General features: G+C 33.9%; 1 protein-coding gene across 1 annotated transcript in view; it reads right to left on the reverse strand.

Annotated features, from left to right (window-relative positions):
* AP3B1 (adaptor related protein complex 3 subunit beta 1) overlaps window positions 1-24,900 on the reverse strand; it is a 285,822-nt gene that overhangs the window by 120,156 nt on the left and 140,766 nt on the right. Inside the window, exons 9-14 of the mRNA XM_049866363.1 lie at window positions 20,278-20,375; window positions 18,695-18,749; window positions 18,535-18,606; window positions 12,319-12,381; window positions 9,481-9,613; window positions 4,697-4,806 (exon numbers count right to left, since the gene is read on the reverse strand). Of these exons, the coding sequence (XP_049722320.1) occupies window positions 4,697-4,806; window positions 9,481-9,613; window positions 12,319-12,381; window positions 18,535-18,606; window positions 18,695-18,749; window positions 20,278-20,375 (531 nt within the window). The remainder of the gene's footprint in view (window positions 1-4,696; window positions 4,807-9,480; window positions 9,614-12,318; window positions 12,382-18,534; window positions 18,607-18,694; window positions 18,750-20,277; window positions 20,376-24,900) is intronic.

A 24,900-nucleotide genomic window follows, 5' to 3' on the forward strand; every position in this document is an offset into this window, starting at 1 on the left:
AAATTTTATTACAGTATCTACCATCTCAAATTCTTTCAAAACACCTGATTTATGAAATAATATAAAAATACTAAGACATCATTAAGTTGGTCCTTTCATCAGAATCATAATGAAGTCATCAAAAAAACCTTTAAAATAAAAAATCATGTTTTCAAACATTATAACTTCATCTTTAATATTTAGAGTAAGTTTAGTAAGAGATAAGAAATCAGTATACTTATGCAATATAAAAAAAAAGTCTAAATGCTATTACAAATCTATTCATGCAGTGTAATAAAACTGATATCCTTACTGTATACTGATTTCTGGGAAGAAAGAGGTTATTTCTAATGTTCCAAAGGTTACACTGCATTAAGACCTTACTCCTAATCTATTATTTTAAATTGGGCTAAAGAACTGTAATTGAGTGGTACATTAAATTTTCCAGTATGGAGCAGTTCAAGTTGCCTGCCATAATGAAAAGTACTTCTAAATAAGAATATATGGGCAACTTCAGATTTCAGTTATGCTAGATTTATTTTTCTTAAATATTTTATTATATATTGCTAGTATAAAATTAGAATTCTATGACATATCACAATCTATTACCCCACTTTAAGTAATTTTCTTCTGGTAACACACTTGTAATCTTCTTTGGAAATAAAAAGACAATCTCAAAAAGAAGCAAGGTGTTAAGAGATGGTTTATATTTATGAATAAACTAAGATAAAAATAAATACTCTAAAATTCATAATGCACACAACATTTATAATATAACTCTTTGAATAAAAATTTAAAATTAATTAATTCTAACGCTCACAACAAAAATCTCAAAGTGGTGGTGGAAGGGATATTATTTGGAGAGGTTCTAGAAATCAGGCAATAAAAAAAAAAAAATTTTTTTTTAAAAAGTCCCAAGTAAATACTAAAAAAACTTAGAAAACTTTTCCACAATAAGAAATAGTATCAATATAATATATTTATATCAAACTTTTGGTTATGGCATTTTATTAGAAAGCTTAGGAAACTGACTAACCCAATGTTTTTGTGCATTTGGCTGGAATGAGAATGATAAGATTTTTGAATTCTAGCCCTCTCTCCCCCTCCTAATTAAGTTATAGGGCTCTCATTTGTACTTCACTGATACTATGAATTTATGGCTACTAGCTTTCAAATGTTTGAAGCAACTGAAAAAACTGTAAGAAAATTAGTCACTTTTTGTTTTCCATGGTCTTTTTAACCACTGGAAAAATAGAAACCACGAACTAAAACCAAACTAATGCATGCACATACTGCACATACAGACCCGCACATATGATATCATTCTTTTAATAAGAACCTTTGCTTTTCAAAATTTTCAAAGACAAACTGGATTGTAAACGACTTTGCCTGATTCTTTATTCTAAATGCCCTGAGCAAGCAGTTAAGTGCACTTTTGAAATGGAAGGCAGTTTCCACTGCCATTTTAACCTATTAACTTGCCTGCAAAAACAAATAAGGATTCCTGGCCAACCAGAGCAGTTATAGAAAGACATCTAGAAAGGTTGTACAGATCACTCTGTAAGCAGTTCTATTTAAAACCTATCGTGCTTTAACACTGGTCTACTGCACAATGCCAAAGTCTAGAGTAAATCCTAAGAAAACATCAATTTTATTTATTTAAATTTGTCAAAGGCAACATCAGTAGACATCTAAGCAAATTGCACACAAACAGCAAATCAGAACCAATTTCTTTATCTGGATTCAACATACTTTAAAACTTAGGCCTGAATTAAGCTGGGGGTGGCAGGGTAGGGGTAGATAACCTGTGAAATTGTAGGCTTTCAGTGAGGCACCTGGTAAGGAGTACATAAACTGCTATTTCAATATCACTCAGTAGTCTCTGCACAGTAACATATTCCAGGGATTCTTTTATGATATGAAATCCCTACCTGTCCCATTAAATATTATGTGAAATCCAGTTACAGCAATCCTCAGGCAGTATGCATTTTATTCTGGAAGAACTTTGCTCCAAAAGCAACATTTACTACAAATGAAGGATACTTCAAAAGATAAAATAATCACAATGAAAGCATGTAAGTTGACTGTACTATTGGCATAGATCTATTCCATTTGAATGAATTCAAGTGGCAGAATAAATTTAAATTTTAGTTTTCCTATTTTCAACTATACCGTCTGCTTAACAACCAATGGGATCAAAGTCTTTAATATGATAAAATCTATGCTTGCTTTAAAAAAACACAATTACATACCTAACATCTATTGAGCTCTCACCATGTTCCAAGCACTGTTTTTAAGCACTCTGCACATTTTGGTTGGAAATGTAAAATCAGAGGGAAGAAATAAAATCAAAATATTCCCAATTCTAAATATAAATGAACTAGCTTCTTATTTAAAAACACACTTCCAAATTGAGGTGAAAATAAAAGCTACCATTTATAAGTAAAATGATAAAGTTTGAAAATAAAAAGGTAATAAAAGAGATAATAAGCAAATATATACAAGAAAGTGAGATTTAGAATTAAAAACATTTAGCAAGTAGTATATTACTAGGATTTTTTTTTTTTTAATTTGTGTTTTGTTTTTTTTTTTTACTCTGAGACTGTACAAATATCCTGTTAGTCCCCAAATTTTTACCCACTCATTTTAGCATTGGAAACCCTGGTGGTGTACTGGTTATGTGCTATGGCTGCTAACCAAAAGGTCTGCAGTTTAAACCCACCAGGCACTCCTTGGAAACTCTACAGGGCAGTTCTACTCTGTCCTATATGGTCGCTATGAGTCGGGATCCACTTGACAGCAACGGGTTTTTTTTGTTTGTTTGTCTGTTTTTTTAAGTTTTAGCATTCAATGATGCTTGCCTGTATCAATTATCATTTTGATAGCTGGCAAATGGTGATTTTCTAATTCCATCCTTCCTCCTACATTTATTAGCTGTTTTTGAATTGCAAGGGAGATCTCTCTCTCTCATTCATTCATTCACGTGAGTGTGGACTAATCAATTCTTTTTATCATTTATTTTGCTCAAATGAAGAGGCCAGTGGGAATCCCTTCAAGCTGGCTTTGTATCCCTTTGACGTGTCTCTATGATTCTGTCAGCTATTTGCCTCAGTTATCCAGTGCTGTTATAACAGGAATATCACAAGTAAATGGCTTTAACAAGCAGAAGTTTATTCTCTCACAGTGTAGGAGGCTAAAAGACTGAATTCAGGTTGCCGGCTCTAGGGGAAGGCTTTCTTTCTCTCTTGGTTCAGGGGAAGGTCCTTGTCATCAACCTTTCCTGAGTCTAGGAGCTTATCAGCGCAAGGGCACCAGGTCGAAAGGACAGGCTCTGCTCCTACGCTTCTATCTTGGTTGCATGAGGTCCCTCTCCTCTCTGCTTATTTCTCTCCTTTGTATCTCAAGGGATTGATTCAAGATAGAACTAATCTTGTAGGCTGAGTCCTGCCTCATTAACAACTGCCTCTAAACCTGCCTCATTAACATCATAGAGGTTAAGATTTGCAACACATAGGATAATCCTATCAGATCACAAATGGTGGACACACACAAAATACTGGCAATCATGGCCTAGCCAAGTTGATACACGTTTTGAGAGGACACAATTCAATCCGTAACACCCACCATTCCTTGATTTTTAACCCTAACAAGATGTTCCAAGCTCATCATGTTCTTTTCTTGTTCTTGCCCTGAAGCCAACCACTTCTCTAAGGAGCCCTGGTTCCTTTTAGTAGAGAATGGAATTTAAAAACCAAGATCTAGCATAAAAAGGAAAGAAGTACTAATATGTACTTCCACATACATGAACCTTGAAAACATGCTAAGTTAAAGAAGTCAGACACAAAAAACACATATGGTAGGATTTCATTGGTAGGAAATGTCCAGAATAGGAAATCTGTAGAGGGAGAATGTACATTGGTGGTTGCCAAGGGCCGGACTAGTGGCGTAGTGGTTAAGCATTTGGCTGCTAATCAAAAGGTCGTCAGTTCAAATCTACCATCTGCTCCTTAGAAGCCCTGTGGGGCTGTTCTACGCTGTCTGTAGGGCTGCTATGAGTTGGAATCGACTCAATGGCGACAGGTTTGGTTTAGATTTTTTTAAGGGCTGGACTAAGGGCAGAATGGGGAATGACTGCAAATGGGTAAGGATTTGCTGTTTTTTAGGGGTTGTGAAAATGTTCTGGAATTAGTGGTGATGGTTGTACAACTTTATAAATATACGAAAACCCCCGAACTGTAAACTTTGAAAGCAAATTTTATGAGATAGAATTGTAACTCAATTAAAAATAAAAAGATCTAGGTACTAGGTGTGCTCATTGCTAGTGGGGTGTTATTGCTTCTAGGACCTTCACAGAAGAGCTGGAAAATAAATGTTTGTACATGTACACATTCATATGTGTGCACATACACGCATGAAGATGCACACAGATACATATATACATCCATACACATCTAGCTATCTCTCTCTGTATTAAAACCTATGAAGTTCACACTGATATCTCCAAGCCAACGTTGCAGGGTTCATTCCACGCTTACCCTTTTCCATATTTCTAATTCCCCTCTACAACACTGCAAAATCTTACAAGAGCCAGGATTTGAATCCAGACAGTTTAGCTCTCTTAACCACGATACTTTAGAATACCCATTTGTTTTAACAAAACTATAATTTACAAAGTAAAATTCAGTTCGATTCAGCAAACATCTCAATTAATACTCACAGTGATACTGTCCAAGAGTTTGGCCATGTGTTTAATGATTTCACCATGTTGTGCAGGTTGCATTTGTAGTAATTTCTTAATAACAACCACACTTTCAGCAACAACTATTTCTTAAAAAGACAGAAATTATTCATATTAAATATGGATAATTTAATTCAAATGCAATATATTTGGTAAAATGAAAGCTTAAATTAGCAAAAGTTCTCCATGCCTTAAAAGACCAGGTGAAAACTATAACCATGAGTATACTCCCAATTTTTGAACATACATCCCAAGTAGAAGAGTATTACTTTAACCTCTAACCTCTATTGTTGTCTCCTAGATTCTGATAGCACTTTTCTTATCTTTGCCTCTTTAGGTCTGGAAAGCAAAGTGAAGTTAGATTATGCTGGTCACCATAAAGTACGAGTACCTTTAGCTTTTAACCAGAGCTCTCAAATACTGCTCTTTGATCCCTACCAACTATATATGAAAAAAAAAACCAAATCCACTGCTGTTGAAAAGATCCTGACTCATAGCAACCCTATAGGACAGGGTAAAACTGTCCATAGAGTTCCCAATACTGTAAATCTTCACAGAAGCAGACTGCCACATCTTTCTCCATGGAGTGGCTGGTGGGTTTGAACCAAGGACCTCTCAGCAGCTGAGCACTTAACCACTGTGCACCAGAGCTCCTTATCAATTATACAGGGGAAATCAAATACCTACAATCTAAACAACATTTTAGGTATTTTTAAGTGAGTAGTCAAGATTATTAGTAACAGGAAAGGTGTTACTGTAGAAAGCATGGACTTCAGAGGCAGAAAGATCTGAGATTGTAAAGTGGATTGTCTCCATATGTCCCATAAATCCACTCTCTGCTTTTTTCCACCCACCTCTGTCTGTAGAGGCTGACCTCTGTGGACTCCATCAACCAGATTTCCTTGCCCTGGCTTAGCCAATAGGAGGCACCAACAGGAGACCAGAAGGACGGAGGAGAGATTACTTTTATCCTGGATCCCTCCCTGCCAAGAAGCTCCGCTGGCGCAGCGGTTAATTGCTCAGTTGACAACCACAAAGTTGGTGGTTTGAATCCACCAGCTACTCTTTGGGAGAAAGATAGGGCAGTCTGCTTCTGTAAAGATTTACTGCCTTGGAAACCCTATGGGGGCAGTTCTACTCTGTCCTATCGGGTCAGTATGAGTTGGAATCGACTCAACAGCAACAGGTTTGGTTGTTTATTTTTGGGTGAGGAGGAGGTTATCCCTCCCAGCCAGGCCTCTCTGGGAAAAGGCTTTTCTGGCAGTGCTTGCATTCCTTTACTGAAGGCCTCAGTTCCTGTCAGTGCCTCTCTCCTGAAGTGCCTGGTAACTGCTCCCACTCCTCACCAACCAATTCGATCCTAGAGATGGTAAAGATTCCCCTTACACTCTTGCTAGTCTCAGGGTATTTCAGCATACCTTGTTGTTTTCCCTTAATCCTGTCCACACTTTATAAATGGCACCTTCATTAAATTCTCCTCAATCACCCCTTCTGAGTGTACCATCTGTTTCTTGCCATGGCCTTAACTGATATAGTAACTGGTACTTAGAGTGGCTGCAGGAAGCAGAGCCTCAAACTGGAACTCTAAGACTGAGTTATCACACCAAAAGGGCTAATCACTGGCCCATAGTTATGTTATTTGGTATCATTGATAGAGAAATGTAATATATGCAGCTTCAGCACCTAACCTTATGGAGTAAATCTTATGTAAACATTATTAAACACCTTTTGTGGGGGCATCATTCTGCCTACTGCAGGTGCCGTCTCATTTCCTTCACATAATTTCACTCTGTTTTTTCTTTAGCTACTCCTGGTTTCCAAAAACCTTAGCACTACGGTGCTACTCCACCAAAGGCAAAAAATGGCCCCATGATCTGTACGTTTCTTAGCTTCCTCCCTATCCCCAACAGAACTTAATGGTTATTACTCTAGGAAGTATATTCTACTATTATTCCCATTTTACAAATGAAGAATCTGGAGCACAGGGGGATGGAATAGTTTACTCAAGATAACATCAGTATTCAGACACAGGTCTGGTTCTGCATTTAAGCAATACAGTAAGTGGTCAGTATATGAGGAGACTACACTATACTTGTTTTATATGACTTTCTCCTTCCATTAGATTGTGAGTTCTCTGTGAGGGCAGGAACATTTTATAGGCTTAATAAATATCTTTCTTGTCTATTCAAAATTTACTGAGTATCTCCACTGATTAAAGTCATCAATAATTATTTACTGAATTATAAACAAAACAAAAAAAACCTTAAAAGTCCTCTGCCCCAATCCTTTGAGCCCTATTTTTTGTCAGTTTACAGGCTGAAATAAACTGCTTTAGAAAATTAAATTATTCAAAGTCAATGTCAATTTAAATGTAGACTTCTCTTGAAGGTCCTTAAGAAATTTGTTTCTCAAATTAATCTTAGATAGTGACATTGGACTGTTATAGGAAAAGCGTCAAGTCTTCTTAGAAAGGTCCTCCCCACGCCAAGAAGGGAGCCATCAACGTTCAATAAAAAAACAAATAAAACCCAAAAGCCCACAGTTCTAAGAGGAGTATGTTAAATATGACTAAAGGCAGTGAGGTTTAAATGTACCCCTGAGGTTTCGGGATGTATTATCAAGGAGAATGGACTCAGTTCACCACAAGAATCAGAGAATCACAAATTCTCCCAGCCTCAAAGGATCTTACAGATTTTACAGAAACGAAGGCCTGCTCCACGATGTCTGTCCCTAAAAGAAGGTCTTTTAATAGAAACGGTCTCTGTTGTCAGGACTGGCCATTTTAAAGTAAAAAAATTACTACTTCCTTTAATGTTACTAATTTTAATATAAGTTTTCTCTTTATTTCTTTTACCTCTCAGCTTTTTTGAGCCAGATTTCCAACTATGAAGGCATAGCATATATGATAAAGAGATAATGAATCAGGTATTATTGGCTACTGATGATTATGCAACCAGAACCTAAACAATACAATTTTATGTTTTTAAATAGTCAAATGGAAGATAAAACCCCATAGCTATGAAGAGAGTTATGATTTACTAAAAACAAAAGCCTCAACGTAAAATACCAGAGATTAACTTAGTAAATCTTCCTACATTTTAAGAGTGATGATAGATTATATTAGTTTTTCATTAGCTAATGACAAAACAATCTATTGTTCCCTTAAAAGTATTACAGGGGCAGAATATTCATCTTTTACATCAAAGTCAATAAAAAATATTTTTAAAAAATTAATGTGCTACAAAGCTGAAGTAGAAATAATTGCTTTAAAACCCACAGCTTGAAAATTTTACATTAGAAGAAAGGGTCAAAAATAAAATCGAGAAACCTTGAATTTATTTTGTATCTGAAAGAGCTAATCAGCATTCTAAGTAATTTCTGGTGCTTTATGCATGAAATTAAATTTTAAAAGAAAAATTACCCTGGTATGCCCTGGTTCATAATCTTTAATGTTCTGGAAATTTTTTCCCAAGAAGTATATTTTATTTAGTCAAATAGAAAGCCATTATTAAAGATACAGAAAAATAAAAACATATTTTTAAAATGTGACATAGAAATAGAAACAAAAAGGATGTTATAGATAAAACGGATGGCATTATTTAAAAAATCTATTTCACTGATAATTTTTTTGGCCATTAATTTGGAGTTTTAATACTGCATGTTGAAAAATGTTTTCTAGCCAACAAAATATCTTGCATTTAAAGGTGAAAGTTTATAATTTTACTTCTGTGTTCACAATAAAAATCAATGCTATTTCAGATATATTTTAATTTTTTTATAAGACGGATTTACAACATTTCAAATAATAGATAATTAAGGATAACATAGCTTTCGCAGTGAAAAGTTATATTTCAAATAAAATGTAAAAATAACCAATTTTATCATGTTTCATCTCACGGTTGCTATGTCATATATGCCTGTGTATATGCAACATGACATAAATGTACTTAGAATTCTACAATTTCAATGATTTTATATAGATCATTCTTTTCCTAAAAAGAATCTCTTATTTTAACCAAATACACAATTACAATTCCTCTAAATAAATTATTTTAAACATAAAAGTTTATTCTTTTTTTTTCCTTCTTTCTCCAGATGGTCTCATTTGTTCTAAAGCCACATCCCTAGCAATAACTGACATTTAACCACAAAACAGTATGAAATCTAGATTACAGGTTTTACTGGATATTGCCTCTCCAGTTTTACAGAATGTTGACCGTTTAGCTTAAAAACATGAAACTGTTCCAAATTAATGACTCTTAATTCTAGGTAAATATAAAATTATTAGGTGAATTTTGGGGGAACTAAACTCTGAAGGTACACATTTAACAAACATACTTTTTAATCTAGCAACTTCCCCATGTTATAAAGTTATTTGCCTGCTTTTAGCACCCTCTGCAGGTGAACCAATATTACACACGACTTATATGCCATTAAAAAGCAGTATGATAGAACCTTTGTGGAAAGGGTACAAAGAAGTTGAGTAAACTGTCAAGTAAAATAAACAAATTACACTCTCTTAGTCATATGTAGGGAAGACAAATACTGTTTCCCAATTATTTACTTAATTTTTAAAAGCATATGTCTCTGCGTGTGTCTGTGAGTGTATTTCAAAGATAAAAGGCTACTCATTGAGACCACACTATTAACATACAGGAAAAACTAAAATGCAATGTTAAAAAAATGTTAAAACTTGCCAATCATACCAAGAAGAATATGTGAATTATAAATTACTTGAAAATAACATGACACTGTGGACTTACCATCCCTGTTTGACAGCAGACACACCAGGCCATTGAGGCACGTGTCAGTGACTTCTGAGATGTTGGTTGCACACCTGCCTATAGCCTGAATAGTGGCTGCTGCAAATTGTTTATCCTGGCTTTTCACATATGTCTAAAAAAATATTATTTCGATTAGTTTACACATTGGTACTATCAAGTGAACAAAAAAACCCTATTACATTCATCTTTGCCAATATCTAAACATTCTAAAATATGTAACCTCATCTATAAGCAAAGGAGGAGGTCCAACTGATGGCTCAGCTTAACTTGATTTTGTTTTTTACTTAAGGAGTGTGCCTATAGAAGAGGCACATTTTCAAGCCAGGTTCAATCAACTGTGGCCACAGTGGCTTGTGACTCCAAAATAGATAGTGGGGAGCAGTCACCCAAAGACAGCAATTAGTTTAAGTGCAAGGTTGACAGAGATGATGAGAACTCTCTCTTTGGAGGTTTCAGTCCATTTAACCAGCAGCGTCTGTGAATCTATGAAAGAAAGGGTCTCTTTTTCAGAGACACTGAATCTAAAAATTGAGAGAGGAGAAAAAGGACCTATATCTATGCTATTGACAAACGTTTTATTCTCAAAATGGTATACAAATGGTAGTAAAACTGTAACATGAGCTAGAGTGAGCTACATTTCAATAAAGACTTTAGAATTATGCGATTTGCAAAATACCATATTTTTATAACAGATTTTCTTTAAAAGTATGCTTTAAAACATAAACTGTATGTGTATACAACTTAGCAATAAAAGAAATATATCATTGATTTAACGATCAGAAATTAAAAAGACTTTACAAAATTTATAATAACCCTAAAGAATTTCACTTTGGTTAAAACTTTCCTAATTTAAAAACTAAGCTTTCATTGTTTACAGAAATTAATGTACTTTTAGTATGCATATTTGTATTTTTGCTTTTAAAATCCTATTTTCAACTAAAATTTAAAAAAAAATTCCCAACTTCAAGCAACAAGTACATAATGTAGAATTAAAACATGGTTGGTTATCTAAAATGCAAAAAGAAATACATTCAAATGTTGCCTAAATGACAAATGGGAAAGAAAATCTGAGGATATCTAAAAAATATACAGATTTAGTGAAAAGGGTACAAAGAAGGTGATTAATGCTTAAAAAAGTAACAAGTAAACCCTCTAAACACTCACATATATGAAACATGTACAATAAAAATATACATGTAATTTTTTTTAGTTGAGAAATTAGACATTCAATTTTGAAAACAATCTTCAATACAATAGGCCTTGCCTAAACAGAACTGGTCTTGCTTAAATAGAATTGATCTTGGGTTTTTTTTGAAACAGAATTAGGCAGACCAATTGTATTGAAGACTGTTTCCAAAATTGAATCTCTAATTCCTCAATTAAAAAAAATTACATATATATTTTATTATGTTTCATATATGTGAGTCTTTAGAAAGTCTCTAATTTTTCTCAGTTATTATTATATGCAAACTGTACACAACTATGAATATGACACATAAACACATAAATAAGATGTATACACAGACATATGAAGAAAGTGTTTATTAATAAGTTTGACTAAAAAAATGGACCTTATTAAATATTCTGATGTTAAATAAAATGATTGGATCACCAATATTCTGAAACAAGCCCAGTGTGTCACCTCTGTGTACCTAAACAATTGCATAAAATTACATGAGACCCCCTACCTATAACATCAGACTTGGCATAAACAGAAAGTAGACAGCAAAGGACCCCCAAAGAAATTATACAGGACAACAGGGGAAAAAATTGTAAGAATGAAGTAAAAATAAAATTCAAACGATGTTCTAAAACTGTGATTTATTGGGTAAGAACTTGAGACAGTGTATTTTCTGGCATTAAGAATATAAGATGAGTGTGTACCTATGAAACATACTAATTTTATATGGAATTTTTCTAGGAAAAAAACACACCATGAAACACACAATAATCCAGTTATGAAATTATAAATCATGGGCACACAATAATATTCAAAGCAGTGTATAAAATCATATAGCTAAACAGAAACATAGTTATCTGTATAGCTTAAAAGAAATACAATAAGGACTTATATAAGGATTATGGTAGTAAAATAAGGATAAAAGTTAGGGGTTGATAAAAACTCTACCTGTGATTAGTATGTGGCATGTGGTATATTTTTGTTAAGAAAATTGCTGGTGGGATGTAAAACTCTTAATACTTATATGAGGTTTCCTACTGCTATGCTCCACCACTAAGTCTTCAGAGCTGACCCTTCTATCACAAAAGGCATAATACCCATGAGGTAATTTCTGAAAAACATTTTTGGGAGTATGGAACTGGGAGGTATCTCATTCATCAGCAATAAATCAAAACAACAACAAAAATTATGACTTTTTTTTTTTCTTTCCTAGCTAACCATAAGGTTAAGGGACAGAGTCTAAAAAAGTAATAGGTAAATCAAATAGGGACAACCAAGTAAGAAAGTAAGTCATTTTCATGAGTGCAGAGCACAGAAACAGCTTTTGTTGATGACAACACAGTGACATGGTATCCTTACTACTAACATCACTTCTAGCAAGGAGAGGCAGGGTTATAAACAAGTCTATCAAATTCTTTGAAAATATGAATGGAAATACTATTACATCTCCCTTAAATAATAAATTTGCAGTTAATGTCCATTTCTGAAATCTTATAAATTTCTTAGTTATCAATCTTGTCCCACATCACTGTTTTATTTATACAATTACATATTTCTAAATTGAAAAAAATACATATTTAGTTTAAGATTGAACATATGCTCTAGAAGTTATTTTATAATTAGCCTTGTACACAAACCTGAAATTCTCGAAGAAGAGTCGATATATTGGCTTCATTTGCCAAGTTTGTCAGAATTTCAAGCTATGGCAGAAAGAAAAGAGTTTTTGTTACATACATTTTACCACAGTAAATTTTTTTTTTAATGATACATTTAATAAAGGCTGGTTGGCCATTGAATAGAAAGGTAATTTCAGTTTTTTTTTTAAATCACATCGCAAATATTGTAAGGCATTATACTCTTTAGGACAGCTTTGTCTTCCTTTGTTTATTAATAAATAATAGATAATTATATAAACCCCACTGCCATCAAGTTTGCTCTGACTCATGGTGGGCCTACAGGACAGGGAAGAACTGCCCCATAGGGTTTCCAAGGAGCAGCTGGTGGATTTGAACTGCTGACCTTTTGGTTAGCAGCCGAGCTCTTAACCACTACTCCACTAGGGCTCTAAATAATTACATAGCTTGTTAACAAAAATTAGGAAAAAGTGAATCCTACATTTAGCTGCACATTCCTTATACACATAAATTTGGAAGAGAGAATTAAAATATCTAAATATTTGGGATGGTAGGATTTCCAGAAGCAAAAGAATGATGGCAGATCCATACTTCATACCATGTATGAAAATTTTTTCAAAATCGATCAAGGACCTAAATGTAAGATTTAAAACCACAAAACTCTTAAAAGAAAACATAGGAGTAATGCTTTGGGACCTAGTTTGCATGGTGAACTTCGCTAATTATTTATCCCAACTTTATAATTTACATTTAATTGACCTAAACAATTTAAGCTACTCTTCTTTTATTAATAAAGTTGGAAAATAACTTGCCGTCAATGTAATACCTCTATTTTCCAGGCACCTATTAATTCTCTTGATTTGTTCTCCTGTATCCTACCATGCCAAATATTTAGAAATTTTAATTCTCTTTCCTGGATTTAAATATATAAGAACTATGCAACTAAAAATCTAACCATAATAGGCTTGCTAAAGTATTTCGTGTTTTTACTCATAAAATATTCAATTAGTCCAAAGGAAGGCAAGAAGAAGAAAAAAGGGCACTAAGAACAGATAGGACAGACAAAAAACAAAATACAAGATGTAGATATAAACACACTCATATCAATAATTACTTTAAAAGTAATTGGTCTAAACACTTCAATTAAAAGGCAGATATTGTCAGACTACATAAAAAAGCATGGCTCAACTATATGCTGACTATAAGAAATCCTATTTAAATATAAAGATTATAGATAGGTTAAAGATAAATGCATAAAAAAAGAAAGAATAATAAAATACCTAGGAATAAATTTAACCAAGGAAGTGAAAAACTAATGAGAAGTACAAAAACACTACTGAAAGAAATTAAAGAAGACCTAAAGAAATGGAAGGCCATTCCATGTTCATCAAGTGGAATACTTAATATTGTTAATATGTCAATGCATTATAGATTTAATTTACAGATTCAATGCAATCCCCAACAAAATTCCAAGAGCCTTCCTTTGCAGAAATGGAAAAGTGAATTCTAAGATATTTATGGACTTGAAAGTGGCCCCAAATAGCCAAAGCAATCTTGAAAAAGAAGAACAAAGTAGGAGAACTTATACTTCCTAGTCTCAAGATATACTATAAAGTAACAGTAATTAAAAGTCTGATGCTGGCATAATGACAGACACATAGATCAATGGACTAGAACTGAAAGTTCAGAAATAAACCAGTTCGCCAATTAATTTTCAACAAGGGTGATAAATTTATTCAATGAGTCAAGAATAGTCTCTTTCATAAAAGGTGTTAGTACAATTGGATTTCCACATGCAAAAGAATGAAGCTAGATCTTTACCTCATAGAATATACAAAAATTAATTCAAAATGGATCAAGGACCTAAATATAAGAGCTAAAACCATAAAACTCATAGAAGAAAACACAGGAATTTTGTAATGCTTTGGGATCTAGTTTGCACAATCAACAAAACACAAAACAGATAAGCTGGACTTCATCAAAATTAGAAACTTTTTTGCATGAAAGGACTTTATCAGCAAAGTGAAGAAACAACCTATAGATTGGAAGAAAAAATTCGGAACCATGTATCTGGTAAGTGTCTAATATCCAAAATACATTAGAAACTCCTACAACTTAACAACAAAAAGACAAAAAACCCAATCAAAAAATGGGCAAAGAACTTGAATAGACATTTCAACAAAGAAATATGAATGGCCAATAAGCACATGAAAAGATGATCAACATCACTAGCCATTAAGGAAATGCAAATCAAAACCATAACGAAATACCACTTCACCTCTCTAGGATGGCTATGATCAAACAACCTGAAAATTACAAGTGTTGGCAAGGATGTGGAGAAACTGGAATCCCTGTCCATTGCTGATGGGATTGTAAAATGGTACGGCTACTGTGCAAAACAGTTTGGCAGTTCCTCAAAAAGTTAAACATAAAATTACCATATGATCCAGCAATTCCACTAATAGGTAGGAAAGCAGGAATGTAAACAGATACTTATAATACCAATGTTCACTGCAGCATTGTTCACAATGGTCAAAAGGGGGAAAAAATCCAAGTGTCCATCAACAGACAAACGAATGAACAAAATGTGGTACATGCATATAATGGAATATTATTCACCCATAAAGAGAATTAAAGTTCAAATACATGCTACAACATGAATGAAACCTGAAAACAGTATGCTGAATGAAATAAGTCAATCATGAAAGGACAAATACTGTACGATCCCACTTATATTAAACAACTAGAATAGGCAAATGCAGAGACAGAAATAGATCAGTGGTAACTGAGAGATATGGGAAGGTAGAAATGGGGTATATTGCTAAATGGGTACTGAGTTTCTATTGGGGTGATGAAATAGTTTTGGAAATAGTGGTGATGGCTGCACAACACTGTGAATATAATTAATGTGACTGAAATGGTTAAAATTGTTTATTTATATATTTTTTATCACAATAAAATTAAAAAAAAAAAGAGGCCAATAAGGAAATATGAATACTTTGTGCCGATGAACTCAACAATATATATTAAATGGACAAATGTGCACAAACTATGAAAATTGATACAGAAAATACGAGTCATCTTATATCTATTTTAAAAGTTGAATCCAAAGTAAAAACTTTCCCCCCAAAAATAAAACTCTAGGCCTAGATGGCTTTATCTGTGAACTCTATCAAACACTTAAGAAAGGAATAATGCAAAACCTATACAATCTCCTCGAGAAAACAGAGAACAATCATTTCCCCATTCATTTTGAGGCCAGCAATGTCTGATACCAAAAGTAGACAACGACATTATGAGAAAAGAAAATGATGGACCAATAGCCCTCATGAACATAGCCATAGAAATCCTCAACAAAATGTTAGCACATCAGTTAACAACAGGGGAAACCAGGTGTAGGATAATACAGGAACTCTAATATTCTTGCACTTTTCTATAAATCTACAACTATGCTACAACAAAAATAAAAAATTAGCAAATGAAATTCAGCAGTGACCATATCTTGACCTAATGAGGCTGACTCTAGGAATGCAGGGTTAATTTCACATTTGAAAACGTATAAGTGTTATTCATCACATTGGCAGAAAAAAGCAGGGAAAGAAAATCATATGGTCACCTCAATTGATGCAGAGAACACATCCTACATTCATGAGAAAAACTTTCAGCACACTAACAACAGAAAGGAGCTTGCTCACTCTGACAAGAAGAATCCATGAAAACCCTATAGCTAACATAAAAAAACTACTGGTAAAAGAATGCTTTCCCCCTTAAGGCTGGGAACAAGAAAAAAATGTCTACCTCGCCACTCATACTCAACAGTGTACTAGAGGCTCAAATCAGTGCAAGCAGGCAAGAAAAAGGATGGTTTTTCCAACAACTTATGCTTGAAATAAAGAGATATTCATAAGGCAAAAAGATGAACATTTTTAGTGGTATATTTTTCTGTTTTAATTGATTGCCCGCCATTGACCCATCGTAACATTTACAATCTATTGTGTATGAATCTATAGTTTTCTCCATGCTCGCAGCACATACAAATATACTTACAAATAAAAAAAACACAGCATTCGCTATTCGTTTTATAAAAATTATATCAAATTAAAAAAACTGATATAATAAAATGTAGAAGTCTTAAGTATACCCCTTGACGAATTTTAACAAATGTATTTACACTGATACGACTATTAACCAAAATAAAATCACCCCAAAGACTTCCTTCATGGCCCTGTCCTGTTAATTCCTCCCACACAAGCAACCAGTATCCTAATTTGATCAACATAGATTACTTTTTGTCTGTTCTTGAATTTTATGTAAGTAAAATAATGCAGTATGTACTCTCGTGACTGGTTTATTTCACTCAGCATGTTTCTGAGTACACATTATGTACATATTGAGTACGTAAGTTCATTTTTTCATTAGTAATTTGCATAACTTAGGTATATGGATACCTAAGTTATTTCCAGTTTGGAGCTTTTATGAATAAAATTGCTCTGGATAATCTCACACAAGTCTTTTTGTGGGAAATAAATTCATTTCTCTTGGGTACACGGCCAAGAATACAAATGCATTGGGTAGGTGTGTATTTAAACTTTATGAGACTCTTAGTTTTCTGAAATGGTTTTACCATTTTATACTTCCACTAGTAACATATGAGAATTTCAGTTAATCCGTATCTTTATAGACACCTGATATCTCAATCCTTTAAATTTACTATCTGGTGGACATGTAGTGGTTCCTCAATGAGCCAGGAAATTTTTCATTTTCCTAATCTTTCAAAAGTGCTTTGGCTATTCAGGTATCTTTTTTATGACTAAACTGTTAAATCTTCACACCTTTTTAAAATTGGGTTATCTTTTTATTATTGAATTGTAGAAGTTCTTTATATATTCTGGATACAAGCCATTTTTCATATATAAAAATATATATATAGGGAATATTTCTCCCAGATCATGGCTTGATGTTTTATTTCAATGAGAATATTTTAATTTTTTGTAGTTTTTTAAAACAGTATCAAACTTACAGAAAAGTTGCCACTACAAACTGTTTTCCTCTGAACCATTTGAAACTACGGTTGCCAACCTAAAGCGGCATCATCCCCAAATACTTGGTGCATATTTCCCACAAATAAGAACATTTTCCTATAGATCATAATACAACTGACAAAATCAGAAAATTAACAATGAGTCATTATTACTTCCATATAATCCTCCTCATTTAAGTTTCACTAATTGTCTCAATAATATATAATAAGGATTCAGTAAAAACTAAACCCACTGCCGTTGAGTCCATTCTGACTCATAGTGACCCTTTAGGACAGAGTAGAACCGCCCCATATGGTTTCTAGGTAAATATTACGTATTGTATTTAGCTGTCTGTTTAGTCTCCTTAGTCTAAAACAGTTCCTCAGTCTTTCTTTTGTCCTTCACGGTCTTGGTACTTTTGATGATTACAAACTAGCTATTTTGTAAAATATCCCTCAACTTTGACGTCTTCGATTTCCTTACCATTAAACTCAGTTTCCATGCGATAACCATTTATTCAAATATTTATTGAATATTCCATTCTTTTCCCTCTATTATATTTTAAATTTCCACATGCACAGGTCTGTTTCCAGGCTCTCTAGTCTATTTCACTTATTTATCTATGTAAATAGCACACTGTTTTAATTATTATAGCTTTATATTGCTAACTGCACACTAGGCCACAGTTATCTTCCGCGAACACAACACTCTTTCATAGTAATTCTTTGTGTTAACATAAACTGCTTTCTCCCTATTCCCAAACCTCCAACCTCCCAGGCAACCTACCAACTAACGACAAAAAATTCACAAAAATGTTATTTTTTTAAGGCCCATCCAAACATCATCTTTCCACAAAAGTTTTTTCTGAATATCCCAAAGAATTAGCCCTACCTTTCTGTTTTTCCACAACACTCCATTCAAACATGTATAATTTAAAAAGCACAGTTGGATAGTGATTTTATCTATTTACTTGCTTATCTCCAGTATACACAGGCATAGACAGTATGTCTTAACTTTTATGCTGCCACAAAGTTGCACAAAACTAATGTATAATAATACAGTAAGGAAAGTACAAAGAAAATTCTTAAATGTAGCTATATTTTAAAAAGCAAGGCTCCATTCTGAAAATGCTCGAAGCTTTAGCAATATTTCTTCAAAGCAAACGTGTTACAGATCTGAAAAATAAAAGCATACATACCTTCAGTGTCTTGATCATAGTTGGATCAGTTGATCTAACATAGAAACTCTTCAGATAAGGTTCGAACATACCCTAAATTATAAAAATAACATATATAAATGCATTTGTGGTACTAATTTTTTCATTCTTCCCTTAAATTATGTGTTCACAATGGACATACCTTTCTTTGAATTGACATAGTTGCTATATTCTGTAGGACAATATACTGCACCTCCCTAGGAATTAAAGAAGAAGTTTCACTGGGTATATTTTCCAATAAAATATCTTTTGAGTAAACAGTACACTAAAGAAAAATAATCAGCAATAAATTTCACACTGAATGGAACTCTTAAATGTAATATCAAAAAGTTTTTAAGAAATCTTAGATATTTATGCCTTCTTTTTAAACACATTTTTTTCCTCTAACTACTAATAAATTAGATTTATCAGGAGAAAAAGTTAAAACGAACTTTATAGTACTGTATTTGTAAGGTATAAAGTCAATACTGTAGTTACTCTGAACACCTGCAAGTGAAGTATTTGTACGGCTACTGAGGTAAATATAACCGTAGCATTAGTATAAACTGATCAGTGGCTTTATTGTATAACACAATCCTGCTAAGAGTCAAAGGCCAGATTAAAAAATCATGTTATTTTAATGCCCAAATATCTAAGAAACAAAGATAATATTAAACATGGTATAAAGCTTCATGTGATGGCTCATTGCAGAACCTTCTGACTTCTCTTTAACCAGCAATAAAAAAAGAAAAAAACATTGAACTGATAACAGAGAAAAGCACGGCTATGTATAAAGACAGGCGAGAACAGGAACACACAGAAAATAGTATTTCATTCGTCACTAAAGGAAGGCAAAAGCCAGTCAAGGGCTAAAGCTGTGGCACTAAGTTCCAGTTAAGGACAAAAACAAATATGTATCTTTATATATAACGACACTGTTAGCAAATTTTTAATTAGAAAAATATTAAGTATTGCAAAAGATCCACGGTAAGCTAAAGAGCTAAAACAAAGATGCATTCTTGAACACAGAAAAAACAAAAAGGCAAAAAACTAATCTTAAACTCTGAAATTATATCTCATAGGAACTCAACAGATGTTTTTTGAATTGTTGCCCTGAGCTGCTGAAACACCAGAAGTTAAAATTAAAGACATAGATGTCCTTCCTTCCTCCCTCCTTCCTTCCTTTTTCTATCATCTATAGGAAATTAAAAGAACATGCATTTACTTCAAGTAAGTAGTTACTAAGGATACAGTTCTCTTCTGAAAATGGAGCAAACTGCAGTAGTTAAATATTGCCACTTTATAGAAGGCAGCAATTCTTTTATAAACTAAACTACATAGTTTATGTATTGCTTCATATAAAATCATATATAATAAACTGATTAAGTCAGTCTGACAATACCTCAGTATATTTTTCAATGATTCCAAATCTTGTAGAACTCACAAACATCATTATTGTCACACTTAGAAATATCAAACACTAAGACTAGGCTACTGCTGACAGCATATACTACATAGGTGACAGGCCACAGAATAGTTTCAAGCTCTTGGAACTTTAAGTTAAAAAAAAAAAAAAGCTTCAATATTTATCACTAAGTTTGAGATAAATTGTATAAAGCCTATTATGATGATCTCCTTAAGTATGAAATCTTATTGATAAAATACAGTCAGAGAAAAATGCCTCAAAGACAATTCTATTTGTTCAAGGAATACAAAATAAAAAGCATATATAAAATCATGACCTACCTATTGCTACGAAGTAAACGCACTAGTGATTTAGAAATAATGCCAGCTTCAGATTTTGGTGATATATGCCAAAAGAGCTGAGCAACTGCCATAACCACCTAAAAGATAAAGCATGAAAACAACAGAGACTATGAACACTAGAGAACTCTATAGCATCAAAATAGATTCATACATGTTACTTCCTTTACCCCCTACAAAATTCCTGTGAAATAAAATGAAATCTGTTATTATCCTCTGCAGCAGGTTGAATACCGAAAAACACCACTGCCTTCAAGTCAATTCCGACTCAGTGCAACTCTACAGAATAGTCCTACCTCATAGGGTTTCAAGGAGTGCCTGATAGATTCAAACTGCTGATCTTTTGGTTAATAGCCATAGCTATTAACCACTGCACCACCAGGGCCCCAGTGGGTTGAACAGTATCCCCTAAAATCCACCTCTACTCAGAACCTTAAAATGTGACCTTATTTGGAAATAAGATCTTCGCAGATGGGTAAGGAATGAGATGAGATCATACTGGATTAGGGTGGAACTTAAATCCAATTAATATTTTCTTATAAGACAAAACACACACACAGACACACAAAGAAGAAGGTGATGTAAAGATGGAGGCAGAGAGTGGAGTTGTATGTCTAAAAGTTAAGGAACACCAAGGACTCCTGGCAACCACCAGAAGCAAGGAGAGGCATGGCAGGAACCAATTCTGCCAGCACCTTGATCCTGGACTTCTGGCCTCCTGAACTGTGAGAGAGTAAATTTCTGTGTTTAAGCTATCCACTTTTGGCAATTTGTTATGGTAGCCCTAGGAAACTAAGATGCCCTTAGAAAAGAAAACGGATGTTAAATGACCCACCCAAGGTCTGATAGTGAGTATGTGGCAGAGCTCAACATGGCATTCCAAATGCCATGTTCCTTCTAGTGCAGCTGCTGCTGTTTTAAGGTTGGGAATTTTTTAAAAATTGTAAGTATGTCTTTTCAAATGAAGCCAGATGCTTTATAATAACAGGATCAAGTAGGCCAAGGTAATGAAATATCAGTGCAATTATGTTATAATTAAAGGAACTTTATTAAAACAACACATTTAAAGAAGCAGTATTTGGAATGATCTTTGTTTTTCAAAATGTAGAACATTAAAGACAGTCTTTGGTTCAAAACCATCATAAGAGTGATTAGAATTTCTCTGTCACAAAACATGCCTCTACGTGCTTCTACATTTAGGTTCACAGATCGACACGACGAACCTGCCATTCACTGTAGGAATCCAGTTTCACATGTGACGATTACAAAGACAGAGATACAGAAGTCACATAATCTTGTCTTTGGCGCAGAAGATATATTAATGCTACTTTACTTGTACTTGATCTATAAAGTTCTAACAAATATATGGCAGGAGTTTTACGTGTGCCTAAATAGTATATGGACAGCGGTGGTTCAATGGCAGAATTCTTACCTTCCATGCAGGAGATCTGGGTTTCATTCTGGCCAATGTACCTCCCTCCTGTGCAGCCACCACCCAACTGTCAGTGGAGGCCTGCATGTCGCTATGATACTGAACCAGTTTCTGCAGAGCTTCCAGACTAAGATGAACTAGGAAGGCCTGGTGATCTCCTTCTGAAAATCTGCCAGTGAAAACCCGATGGGCCACAATGGTCCAATCCACAACTGATCGTGGGGATAGCATACGACCAGGCAGCATTTCATTCCGTTATGCACGGGATCAGCATGAACTGAGGGCTGACTCAATGTCAGCTAACAATAACAAATAGTATATGGAGTCCCTGGGTGGTGCAAACAGTTAATGCACTCGGCTGATAACCAAATGGCCAGAGTTTTGAGTCCACCCAGAGGCACTTCAGAAGAAAGGCCTGGCTATCTACTTACAAAAAAATCAGTCATTGAAAAACCCTATGGAGTTCTACTCTGAAACACATGGGGCTGCCACGAGTCAGAGCTGACTTGACAGCAACTGGCTTTTAAACAGCATGCAGCACACAAGGGTGCTCAAGGTAAGTGTCTTCTGAAACTAAGAAAAAATCTTAAAAATACAGTTTACAAGGTGCTAATGCATTTTGTTGTACTTTTTGACAAAACTGATTTAATGCTTTCAGACATTATTTGGGAATTTGAGATCAAGGATATCTCACTTCTTCACTTGTGACCCAAAGATTAATTACAGAACTCTCCAATTTCAAATCTTATAAAATAAGAAAATCTCAATTAACAATTGACCTAATCTACAAGTAGGTGGTAGTCATTTTAAAAAATACTAAAGCATACAGCTGACTAATAAGTATTAGTATATGCTATAAAAGAAAGCTAAAACTTAATTTTAATGTGTTTTACCGATAAATTATTTTTCTATTATAAACAGTAAGTCCAATCCTATCGGCAAGAACGTAAACGAATCTTTCTATACATGTCAGCTTTTTAAAGATTCTAGCTTCTGCTTAGCGTATCATCTATTCTAATGCATGAATTAGGGCACTCCCAAATCCAAAGGGGCTAGATGACCTTTTCCCTCAGAAATGACCCATCTGAGAGTTTCAAGTTTCTTCAATACACACATTTTGAAATTTATAGTCTAATATGTAGAAGGAAGCCCTGGTGGTGTAGTGGTTAAGTGCTACGGCTGCTAACCAAAGGGCCTGCAGTTCAAATCCACCAGGCACTCCTTGGAAACTCTACGGGGCAGTTCTACTCTGACCTATAGGGTCGCTATGAGGTGGAATCGACTCGACGGCACTGTGTTAATATGTAGAAGCCCATAACTCTAAAGTTCAAAAAGACTAAAAATACACTACTCCATAGGCTTTCCAGTTATATTAATCCTGTTAATAAAAAAAGTATATCATGTAAGCACTTCCCTATTGCTAATTATTCATGTCACTATCACCTCATCTAGATTGTTAAAATTTAGCCTCCTAACATTCTGCTTCTAGTATCTCTTATCTCCAATTCAATCTACACAGAAATGACCAATTAGGATTCCTGAAACAAATTCTGAAAGTCTCTCCTGTACCTTGAGACTAAGATGAAAAAATCTACTCACAATCTTTCAAAAGTTAGACATTACCTATATTTAGCAGCATCAAATAAGCAGGATACCAAAACATACTGGGACAAAAAGTCCAAACTACTATTTCACCTTTTCAAAGCATTTTTGATCAGTAAGTATTTGAACTATAAAAACAATTTCAAAGAGAAAATTATACTAATAGTCCATCATAAAACAGTTTCAGGTGGCAAATTAGATTTACCTAGCTAGCATTTGGCTAAGGTAGGGTACATATTTTACAACATGAGTGAAATAATATTTTTGTTAACACTGTGATGGTTACTAAATAACTATTTGAAAATAAATTAGTAGGTGTAAGATAAAGACTTCAGCTAATAATTAAGCAGTACAAAGCTCTAAGATCTAAAATCCAAAGCATATTGCGAGAAAGCTTATAAGTAATTCAAGTGAAATTCCTCATTTTCAAAGTTTTTACCATTTGAGCAGACCAATTCATTAAAAATTTTTTTAGTTGAAAAAAAAATTAAGAATGTGTTTAACTTGAATCCATCAAACCTTTAGGTATAACCTCCAGTTAGCTAGAAATCCAGAGTACATAAGAGTGAATTAAGTGACGCTATGAAAGCAGCCACAAACATTCTACTAGACTTGAGAGGTTTAAAGGTATAAAAGCCAGATGCAATGTATTCAGATACAGGTTTGGATAAACTATCTATAAGGGATAATTTGAAAGAAATTGGTATTAAACAAGACGAAGATTTAGAACTAGAAAGGTAGAGAGAATTGACTAGCAAAAAAAGAGGTTACAATATACAGTGTGATTTTTATCTTGGTTAAAAAATAGATATATGTACATGTATAGTTACCTACGCATGTGACTATATGTGTATCTACGTGGAAAAAAAAATCTAGAAAGAAATGCACTAAGTGATTTTTGATAAACGGTGATTTGTGAGTAATGGGAATGTGATGTTTCAATTCTTTAGTTTTGCTTCTCCGTATTTTCTAATTTTCTATAATGCACACGTACTCTTCTGAAATATAAGAGGTGGTATGGCTGCTAACCAAAAGGTTGGCAGTTCGAAACCACCAGGCATTCCCTGAAAACTCTATGGGGCAGTTCTACCCTCTCCTATAGGGTTGCTATGAGTTGGAATCGACTTGACAGCAATGGGTTTGGTTTGGTTTAAGATAAGAAGATATAAAAGCAAACAAATAAACAAAACAAAATTAGCACCCAAATGAAGATACTTTTAAATTGCTATTACTACCAGTTTAAATTTGTTATGTGCAAGGCATTATGCTAACTGCTTTTGTTATACTTTAGTCTCTTTAGAATTCTACCAGGTAGACACTAGTACTATGAACTGATATGAGATCAATTAACTGTCAACCATGACCACAGTACACAAAGTAACTGAGAAATATACATAGTCTTTGTGTAGGGAATTATCTAATTAACTGGGAAACATCTTGAGCTCCTATCTTAGGAAAAGCCTATTAATAAAACCACAAAAAAGGAAATGAAGTCCATTAGGCATACAATGATCAAAGCAGGTGTTGTCACCAAACCTTAATGTCTGCCTTCTTGGTAACATTTAAGGCCA

Source organism: Elephas maximus, chromosome 2 (assembly GCF_024166365.1).
Source record: "Elephas maximus indicus isolate mEleMax1 chromosome 2, mEleMax1 primary haplotype, whole genome shotgun sequence".
In the NCBI taxonomy this organism is placed as follows: Eukaryota; Metazoa; Chordata; class Mammalia; order Proboscidea; family Elephantidae; genus Elephas; species Elephas maximus.